Genomic DNA, 10,621 nt, shown 5'->3' with positions numbered 1-10,621 from the left:
AAGATGAGATAGTTTTCTGTTTATATCAGCAGTCGTCCGTCTGTGAGATATGGACGAATCAGAACGCTGGATTTCCTTTCTCAGCCATCCATCAGGTTCATAATGTAAGGTCACAAACGGTTATTTTTCTTTCCTGAACTTGCGCTATGTGATGTGTTGCAAAGTGTTGTCGAACAGCTACAGGGACTGTGTCCCGGCAATGCAGAAAACGTGTGATGTCTGATGGCTTCAGAGATCCTGTCGATTATGCTCCATTCGCTGTGCCTTGTGACTAGTTGACGTGCAAACATTGTCCGAAAACAAGAAACATACCTGGTCTTGGAGTCCACAGTTAAAAATCTGTCCCGTGTGAGTTTTGGCTTTCATCCCAGGTGTCCATGTTAAACTTGCTTTCACAGGAAGAAGGAAAAGGGTAAATTGATATATATACACACACATGTATATATCAGCATCCTTCCCATCTGTACCTCCCCGTGTCCGTGGGCTCTTCAACCCATTGTGTCTAAATAAGTTCCCAGAGGTTCATTCATGTGCTTCCCTCCTGAGACACAGCTGGGTCTGATTTGCATGATATTCCGTAGACTATGCCAGGGCAGGAGCAGAAGAGCCGGGAGAGGCGCTGTTACGGCTACCAAGTGGTTCTCAGCCTTTTCCCATTTGACAGGCCTGAATCGGTCAGTCCTTGGAATGCGTGTGGCATTGTGACCCATTTTGCTCTGAACTGCTTATTAATAGTCAAATATTCACCGTTTACCTTACCTCTGCATTTTTAAAAATCATTTTTCTTTGGAAAGTAGACACTTTAATGTTTGGTCTTCCCTGTTTTGTATTTTAAAATTACAATCCTACTTTCATTATCTTGTTAAATTTGTCCCATTGTATAGCCTGCTATCAGAGAAGTTGAGACATTTGGTTGAGAATCACTGAGCAGAGCTCTGGGGGTGGCATGCGAGGGGCCTCCTGGGGGAGGGGAGTGCCACATGGGCACAGCCCTCCTGTGCATGGGACTTCTGGCTCTTGGGGTCTCTCCATTGCCTGGTACCGATGTTCCCATAACCCAGCAGTCCCTCCCAACCCTGTAAGTGCTGACCCGTGCTCTCCCACGTTCAGAAGTGGCCATCTCTGCTCTTTATCGTGAAAAGGAACAAATTTAGCATGACCAGCTTCATTGGACCAAACTGGCACACTTTATTCTTGAAGATTTTTAAAAGACCTGCTTCCGCGTGAGTGTGGATGTTTGTGGGAGGCCTCTCCTTACATTCATGTCCAAATTCATGTCTATGTACTCATAAGCGTAGAGCTCGAGAGAGCATTCTTCAGAGCCTTAGAGTTAACAGAAAATAAATATAATCACATACATCCTAGAGATGTTTGGGTAGCTCATCTCTGATCAACATTGCTCAGAATTCCGGAAAGTGAAACCTTAACATAACAGTCATCATCTAAAGTCATTTTCGCTTTTCATTAAGTGCTCTGAAGAAACAGAGAATGTTTGTTAATATTCAGATCTAAATTTATAAGAGGTAGGTGGAAACAGTCCCTAGTAAAAAGATTTAAAAGCTGAATTTAAAAAAAAAAAAAATCAATTAAGTCCTAATTTTAAATAATTTTAAAAAGAATTAATACAAGGCTTGGAAAATACCATACCTTACCTGTTCACATTAAGAAGTTAAGTCATCATCCTGGCTTTTAATTATTTCCTGCACCCTTGGGAAATTTTTTTCTCAAGAAGAAAATAATGATATGGGCGATGTTCCCTTCATATGCACGGAGCATATGGAATATGTAGTATCTTCAGTTTCCATGTTCAGGGGAGAGAACCCTGCAATTCGACAATTTCCCATTTGCCTTATGTATCTGCTGCACGTGAACTTAAAAGCCATGCAGCTTTGGCACTTCTGGAAATGAAGCAAAGTTTAAAAGCTGCATTTTAGCCTCTGCCATCCAATAAAAAAAAAAAAAACGATCTGTAGACTTTCGTGAATTTTCTCCCATGTTATATCTACATTCGGTTAGTGGTTTTATACTTTTCCACTGGTGGCATAAAAGATGTTTGATTTAATTACACCGTATTAAGTATGGATCACCTGTAGGCCTTCATGCTCAGCTGGACGGTGCCTGCCTCGCTGGCAGTTGGTAAACACCCATTCAGCACAATCCATTTTCCATTTAAAGCTCTAATCTCTCAAAAAAAAAAAAATAAATAAAGCTCTAATCTCAAATTTTGTTTTTTTCTTTACAAAGTTTAGTTTTTGAGCTTGAAAGGATACTTAAGGATGTACATTTTCCTTCATTTCATTGATAATATCCTAAAAGAAATGTATACATACATACAGACAAACTAAGTAAATGAGGTTTAAAGCCATGACCAAATTCCTGGAATATTAAAATCAGAACATAAAGGAAAGGTTTAAGTAATTTAAGCTCTAAAAAAGTATCCTGAAGCCATTTAGTAAGAGTACACTGAACCATTTAAATTTCTCTTCTGTAATTAGTTAAGCCTTTTAGGGAGTACTGCCAGTCAGTAATAGTTTAAAATAGAATTTTTGCCCCAACCTTTTCCTATTTTGTTACTTATTCTATTTAAATATAATTGCGTCATTGTTACCTGTGTTTAGATCTACTGTCCATTAAGAATAAGGTCTGATCATATTCTTTAAGGCAAAAAGACTCTTGGTCTGTTTAATTTTTTTTCATATTTAAACAAAATTTTAACTGGGAAATCATTAAATTAATTGTGTCAACTTACCTGAGGAAATACAGGTACCATCTCGATAGGAGTGTAGTATTTTACAAGACCTAGCAACGGGCCTCACAGTTTGGAATTATTTCTTGACTAAGGTAGAAACCGTAATTTGCCTTTGGGCTACTTTTGCTCGTCCTTATGGGGAACTGCCCTCCCCAGCTCCTCCTCAGCCCGGCCTCCAGGATGGGGGAGCCCTAAGAAACCTTTGTTGTCTGAACTCTTGTGTTCACCGTCAGCTGACACTCTAGCCTGCCCGAAGGCCCAGGCCACACCTGCCGTTGGCAGTACGTCTATCTATTCTCGTAAAATTGACTCCAGAGAGAAGACTCAACACTGATAAGTTGAGTCTTATAGATATTCTTTAGTCTAAAGTTAAACACAATAAGTCGATGGCTCTCCAGGAAGAAAATAAATTTATTTTTTTATAACTTCAATCTTAACACTTATCCCTCCTTTGAAAACAAATGTCTAGAAATAGCCCTAACTATGACAAGACTCCTTTCCTATTTCCAGAAAGATAGATTTAGTCCCTGTATAGAGAACTTAAAAATGTATGGGCTGGAGCAATGTTCCAAGGCCACAAAGAAAATAGAGTAAGGATTGCATTTTTCTTCCCTGTGATTTCCTCCCCCTCCCCCATCACACATAGGAGAAGCCCTGTCAGGTCACCCCAAATTCAAAGCAGGTGGCTTGTGATTTCTGGACAAAGTGGAGTCATAGAAGAGCAGATGATGGCGCTGCCTAAACAGAGTTAAATGGATGTGCCATGAGTTTCTGCAAGTGGTTTTCAAATAAGAGGTCGGGATGATTTCCAGACTGAGGTGGTTTGTGCTGGGGCTTGTTCCCAGAATGGCTGCTGCGACTTCTGTGGATGATGTAAATATTTGGATCAGCATTTGGCTGTAGCTCTGCTTTAAATGTGTGAAACTCACGTTGAAGTTTAATTATAAAAGTGCCTGAGTTAATTCGACCATTAGAGAATGAGTTTGCCTATGATCTGCATGCTTAATGTACTAACACCTGAAATGTCCCCACAACCCAGCTTCACCCCCCTCATCCCCCATCCCCAGCCCGATGCCCAGCCTTGGCCCCGCAACCCCATGGTACCCCCAGCTCCTACCATGTCCATCCAGGCTGTTGTGAGAACTGCCTGCCGAGCTCGGCCAAGGTACGCCCCAGCTAAGACAGGGCCGACAGGATGACCTGACGCTAGGTTTCCGTCGTCACCTCACAAACACTGGCTTGAAAGATCTTTTAACATCAACCAGCTCCTCCTTTTGTATCATCCCATGGAGTTGCGTGCAAACTTCTGTTGTTTTGTTAACAGTGTTACCCGTGACTTAAATGTACAACACCTGTTTGCTGTGTTGTTGTTGCTTTATCGAGGGAGGGGAAGAAGGTGAAGGGGGCGGACTAGAGGATTTGCTGGATTGGGGGAGAGCTTTTAATTAAGAGCTCATAGCTGCATGTTTCCAGAGTTTTAACTGTAGGTTTTATCGCTTAAAGGTCATTACATTCAGCTTCAAAATAATATCGAAACCCACATTTCCTACATTTTCAATTTTATGCTAGTATTTTTTTAAGAGCAAATCACAGCCAGCTGACTTGAAGACAGAGAGAATACAGGCCAGATGTTTGAAAGAGAAGGAAAAGCTTATAATGGGCAGCCACAGGAAAACTTTCTCCTAAAACTGATTGCACCCAGTCATGGCTTTTACAAAATAAAAGTTTATATAAATATGAAGAGAAAACTCAAGAATGAGTCAGGGACGGATCAGAAGACAGACAGAAATGCTAAAGTAATTATTCCAGGTAAAGTCTTAACCAATATCAACAGACACCAGATGGGAGAACCAAGCCGTAGGCGAGTAAATTAGCAACCAGAACAAAACTAACAAGGGCTTAGACTAGAGAGTGAGAGAGGAGCTCCAGGGGATCTGATAGGTCACCATCCTCCAGTGAGCTCCGAGACACTAACTGCTCTTCCCGAGGCAGGGAGTGACCCACCTCAAGGAGAAGAGATTCAGGTTCTCTGCCTCAGCGAAAAGGCCTGTGTCTTCCTGAGTGGCTCTAGAATTTTCTTCTAGTGTTTCAAAGACAGAAACTTCAGAGAGCAAAGCCCATGCCTACACTTCCCAGCCTTAGTGGCCACCTCATGTGCCACCTAACATCAGTCCAGGCTACACAGAGAAACTTGAATGCCAGTCCTCTTCCCCAAAACACGCATCCTATTTAAGCTGTTCCTGGAAACTTGCGGTTTTTAACCTGTTGGAGTTTCTGATCCTTTCAAAGAATTTAATGAAAGCTGTAGACTTTTTTTTTCCTCCCCCAAAACTTCCACCTTTACATCCTAAATTTTGCATTCCTATCCTGGATTCCTTGAAAATCCTCCTTAAGAAACCCTACAGTATCAACCCATTTGCTAATACTTCTATGGAATTTGGTCTCTCACTGAGGTTTTACTCGGTCTGGTTGCTCATGAGACCTATTTATATGCTTCCAACTCTTGAGGAAGGTAATTCCTTCATTCTACAAGAGCAACCGAATCCAGGTTAAAAGAGAGTGGCTTTGGAAATCTGCCTGTTGTCTAATTTTGGTTAGTGTCCATTAGAGAACAAAGAACTGAATTTCAAGAAATTAGAATCCTTACCAGAGAAAAGAATGAGAAATCACCCGCATCTGATACCTAAATCAGACTAGAACTCAGAAAGACCTGCCAACACAGGACGTTGACTTTATGGTGCTCACGCTAAGCAATTATAGTGATAAAGCTAGTCATGGCTAACCTCATGGAAAATGATAGATGGGACAAACGATGTCCCTCTGTCTTAGGTCTGTCTTAGTGGGCGTATGCATCATATGATACTCCATCCCATGGGCATGTGCATGTGTTTGTGGATTAAGATCCCCAAGTACATGCATATGCACATAGGATCAAGCTTGGTATTTAAATGTTTATTATTCATTTGTGCTTTAGGTTTTCTGAGAGAGGTAGCTGAATACATCCAAGACCATTACAGTGGCATTTTATCGATCCACATGAATTCAGATGAGGGAAACTAGTTCTCCATTCGTAAATTTTTCATCTAAAATTTTGTGTAGGAAAAAAAAGAAAGAACGACAGAAAATTTTGTTTAGAATCACACTTAAACTACCTTTTCTCCTGAGGTATAAAATCATCCCAAGTACCTGGTACATGTCATATTTGGAAATGGAAATTCATGGAACTGTGTATTCTGAATGTATAAGCAATTCAAACTTTAAAAAAGTTCAAACCATCAAAGCTTAAAAAACAGAAAAGTCTTCCCAAGATGGTATGTTGTTTTCTGTTGTACCAGAAAATTATGAATCAGTACACCATTTATGAATGTCTCCACATTTTACTGTAAAATCCCTTAGCTTAGGGCATCCTTCTAAAAATTCATCAACTTCTTTCACACCTCAAAAATTAACCCAGCTTTGTGAAATGTGATGCTACTGTCCGTAAAACCAGAATAAGCAGTCAAGGTATTTACCTACATATAATACACCCCAACACATTTGCACACCGCAGCACACACATGTGAGATATACTCAGGCTAGCCATAGGGAAGGAACTTGGCCGATGGCTCATGTTACCTCTAGAATAAATGTGATTTTCAGACAGGAGACTGGGGAGAGCCTTCCATTACCTTGCGACCTCCAAACGAAGCCACAGCCTCAACTCCAGTCCAGTACTGGCAACACCACCCAGAGAAGCTCATCTTCCAATCGTGTGATTACAAAGCTTTTGTAAGTTACTATGAATTTGGCGGGGGGTGGGAGTGAATGGGTGACGGGCACTGGGTGTTATTCTGTATGTTAGTAAATTGAACACCAATAAAAAATAAATTAAAAAAAAAAGTTACTATGAATTTAGTATTTGGGTGCCAGTGGGGGTAGCGGATGCACTTCTGGCTTGTTCACGTTCATAGTGAAGATAGACCCAACTGTCCATCACTGAAGCTCCCAAAGAGTTCTCCCCTTCTCTATTTCTTAGAGTAGCCTTTTCGATACAGAGAAAGTCCAAGTAAATAAACCTTCGTAATCCCTTTTAATCTTGTGAGGTTTAAGGTCTGTTTTGCCTTCTTCTTAGACAGTCATGTATTTTAAAATGAAATGTGATAAATGGAAACATAAGACATATAGACATCAACACTCACTCACCAATGGTCTCAAATCATTGGTGTCTGTCACCAGGGTTTTGTTTTTTTTTTTCCATTAGGATCATACTCCCGGGTATTTTTTTTTTTCTAATAGGAGAGAGAATTAGGCTTTGCTGAGAATTGCGGGTAATATGAACAGGTAAATGTTGAAAAAAAAATGCCATAGGTTTGGGGACAGGTGTTGTCATGACTATAGCAGTAAAAGTAAAATCAGCTCTTTGAAAAAAAAGAAATGTTTCAATCAGGACAAACTTCCCCAGTAACTGAAAAGACAAGGATTTCTCCGAGATCATTTTCCTTAATTTAATGAAGATGTGGGCATTCTGATGGTCATAGAGCAATTTCAGCCTTTTTCTTTTTTTTTTTTTTTTTTTTTTTCCTGTTATCTATACCGCTTTTACTGTCTACTTACCGTGAAGCATTGGATTTATTTCGGCAGTAATCCCAAAACTGGGATTGAAATGCCGCCTTTCTTGGAGGCCCTTTAACCACGCCCTCAGCTCCTGGGCCTTTCGGAGCACACCCCGCTTCACCTGGGCCCTTCCTCTGCATGCACGCCTGATTCCCAGCTGTGGTTTTGCAGCGTGCCTGGGTTCCTTACGTCATGTCGAGAAAATGATTTTTTTAATTCACTTTTTAAAAAAAGACACATAGAGCACTTTCTTTCTCCCTTCCCCCCCCACCTCAACCCCACTCCCACCCTCTCTCTCTCTCTCCTTTTGGAAGGAGATTAGGGTGGGAAAAAATGACAAAAGAAAGGGACCCTATTAAAGCTTCAAAAAGTTGAAGAGGAGTCAGTTGACTTTTGATGGAAAGACAAAACAGACATTTTGCTACAAACTCTTTGCCCCCCCACCCCTACACCCAGCACAGCTTGGAGTGTGAGTGGTGTTCTGTACCAAAGCAGTTTTGGATCTGATCATTTATCAGCAGAGTGATTGGTAATTCCTGGGAGACTTTCTCATTTCTCTCTTACCACCTGTCTCCTATCCAGCCACCCAGTGTAGGTCTCCACCAGGAACTGGGCTCTTTCTGTTCTGCAATAAACGGAGATGCCATTCTCTTCTCCCTGCAGGTTCCCAATTCATGCCCGCCCCATCCTCAGGTGGATCCACCACTGGGTGCACAGCTGTGAATGAAAAGACCCCAAACTGCACCTCCGCCTGAGAAGGGGCCTAACGCTAATTACCTAGGCAGCCAACTCAGCCCAAATGGAGTGCATGTCGCTTAGCTTCTCAGCTGTCTCATACAACCCTGTAATTACGTAGAGAGTAGCGTGATTTATTTTTGCAGACATTGCTGCCTCAAAAAAAAAAAGGCAAAACGTTTTTAGATGCCCCCATTTTGCAGTTAAATATGATTTGAAAGATGGCATCTTTAGAAAATGCTGCAGTTTTATTATAAAGAGCAATTTAGAGCTCTAGAACTGTAGTTAATTCTACAGCATTCTCTCTCTAAAAGCATTTATTTGTTAGGATTAGTTACTGTTAGTTCTTTAAAGTTATTCAACGACTTTCAGCCAGGAAACTCAGCCGGTAGGACTTCCACACTTTGGTTTTAAATCGCAACTCATATTTATACTCTCTTTTTCATAAATCATTGAATTGCTTTGTATTTTAGTATTTAGGTTCTATGCTGATAAAAGAGCTCAGAGGGACAGAATCAACCCAAGATGCCTGTGCAAAAATGCGGGTAAGTTTGCCAAACAATTTTATTTCTAGTCGCTGAAATACTAAATACCGGGTATGGTTACAAATTGCCACTTTTCAAATGACTATTTTCTTCATCTGCTGGTCCGCTGAATCACATTGCTGTTACATAAAAAGGTGTTTAGGCTTTGTTCGTGTTTATGCTTGAGCTTATCTCACTGTGGCATGAGTTGATGTATGTCTGACATATTTACGTATTTATGCCAAGTTGCATATTTAAAGATTTAAAGTTAATTGTATGTACGTTGGTCATTCTTCAGATTCACTAAAGACCTTTGTTCTCTGAACTGCATGAAAACGCTTTAAACACCTACCTGCCAGTCTGAGGCTATTTACTACTGTAAAGACCATCAGTTAACTAAAAAATTATCAATTGCTCAAGTATTGAGAGCATATTATATAAAGCTAACATTCTTTATGAGGTCTCTCAATTCTGGGTTTTTGTTTTTTAGTAGAAGAAAAAAAGTCCACTCTGAGTAAATCATGTAAGGGCAATGTTGACAAAATGGCAGTTGTCAATGTCTGTGACGAGTGGCTGCTGGATGCTTATGCATCCTACTCACACTACACATCCACTGTAGCTCGTGTGTGTGTCCCTTGTCCTTGCTTCCTCTGTAGCAGGTGTATAGAGGTTATAATGACACCTGACTGCCCGTACAGATTAAGAACTATAGACTCATCCCATATAGCAACTAACTAGAGTCAAAATTTAAGATTGTTAGCAAGTGAACCCTAACTCTTATTTATGGCCAGTTACACATTTTCATTTATTTTACATGAGCAGCATCGGGGAGGGAGGTTGGAGGAAATATTTAAAAGCATATAATTAAACTAAAACAGCTTGGAAGGCAAATATGTCATATCGATGGCTCGTGGAAAGCTAGTATATGTGAATCTTCATGAAATTGAGAACTCAGTACATGATCGCTGACTTAATATTCGGATCAGTTCCATAGCAGAAGGATTGAAACTAGTTGTCTCTCTGTTTGACATAGAGTCATACTTCTTTTGTCCATGCCAATGACTCGTTATCCCAAGTACTGTATTTGGATGAAGAAAGCTGTGAGAGGTGTCAGGAACTCTGTTCCGGCTTTGTGGCTGCTTCCATTGCCTTGGAGATCACTCTTAGTCATCCTAATAATAACCGTGGATATTTACTGACTAGTTGGTATGTGCCAGTCTCCTGTGCTGAGCTGAATGCTTTGCAGGTCTATCCCACGTAATCCTACCTCAAACCTAGAGATTAGTATAGCCCCATCTCTGTTTTACATTTGAAGAGACAGAGGCTCAGAGAGGTTAAATAACTTTCCCAAGGTCATGTAGTGAAGAACTTGCCAAGGTGGGACTGGAACGCAGGTCTTCCTGACTCTAGAGACCAAGCATTTAACTACTATGCTCCCCATGCATCTCCTGGGACATGAGGACATTGGACTAGACACCCATTAGGGGTCCTCGTTCGTGATTTTGTAATAACAGGAATCTTGTATTCTGAATGTATATCTGATCTAAATTATGTCACCAATGAACAATAAGAAAATAGGAACATCTTTCAGTCGTCAAGCCTCATGATAATTTTAGAGCTATTTATGAACATGTCTAAGAAATTAATTTGGCATCTTGATTTAATACTATTAACTCAGTTATCTGAGTCCAGCTACTTGAATGCTATAATCAGCATAAATAGTGCATAGAGTACAGAGCACCATTTAAAACCAGATTTGTGATTTGAATTCCAGTCAATTTCTTGAAATTAAGTGGATCTGAAATTCCATTTTGATAACAACAGGAAAGCCATTTTAATAGTGTCGGTGGAAAATAATTTAGTTAAACACTTGTCTTTTGCTTAAAATGAAAGAGAAAAGGCTGTTTAGAAGCCATTCTCCTGTTCTTTCGGGGCCATTTTTCTGGTTTGCTGCCCTTGGTATTTATTTGAGGTCGTTTACATGAAAATTGGAATTTTATTGATTCTTAGAATATCACAA

General features: G+C 40.3%; 1 protein-coding gene across 23 annotated transcripts in view; it reads left to right on the top strand.

The window, feature by feature from the left end:
* ANKS1B (ankyrin repeat and sterile alpha motif domain containing 1B) overlaps window positions 1-10,621 on the top strand; it is a 1,057,476-nt gene that overhangs the window by 996,740 nt on the left and 50,115 nt on the right. For 11 of the 23 annotated variants that reach the window (XM_038558738.1, XM_038558743.1, XM_038558745.1 and 8 more), the window contains 3 exons: window positions 30-104; window positions 6,389-6,517; window positions 8,551-8,622. In XM_038558738.1, coding sequence (XP_038414666.1) covers window positions 30-104; window positions 6,389-6,517; window positions 8,551-8,622 — 276 coding nt within the window. The remainder of the gene's footprint in view (window positions 1-29; window positions 105-6,388; window positions 6,518-8,550; window positions 8,623-10,621) is intronic. The other 12 variants (XM_038558749.1, XM_038558744.1, XM_038558748.1 and 9 more) reach the window with 2 other exon arrangements.

Source organism: Canis lupus, chromosome 15 (genome assembly GCF_011100685.1).
Source record: "Canis lupus familiaris isolate Mischka breed German Shepherd chromosome 15, alternate assembly UU_Cfam_GSD_1.0, whole genome shotgun sequence".
Taxonomy (NCBI): domain Eukaryota; kingdom Metazoa; phylum Chordata; class Mammalia; order Carnivora; family Canidae; genus Canis; species Canis lupus.
The sequence above is the reverse complement of the archived record's forward strand: the minus strand, read 5'-3'. Positions and strand labels throughout refer to the sequence as shown.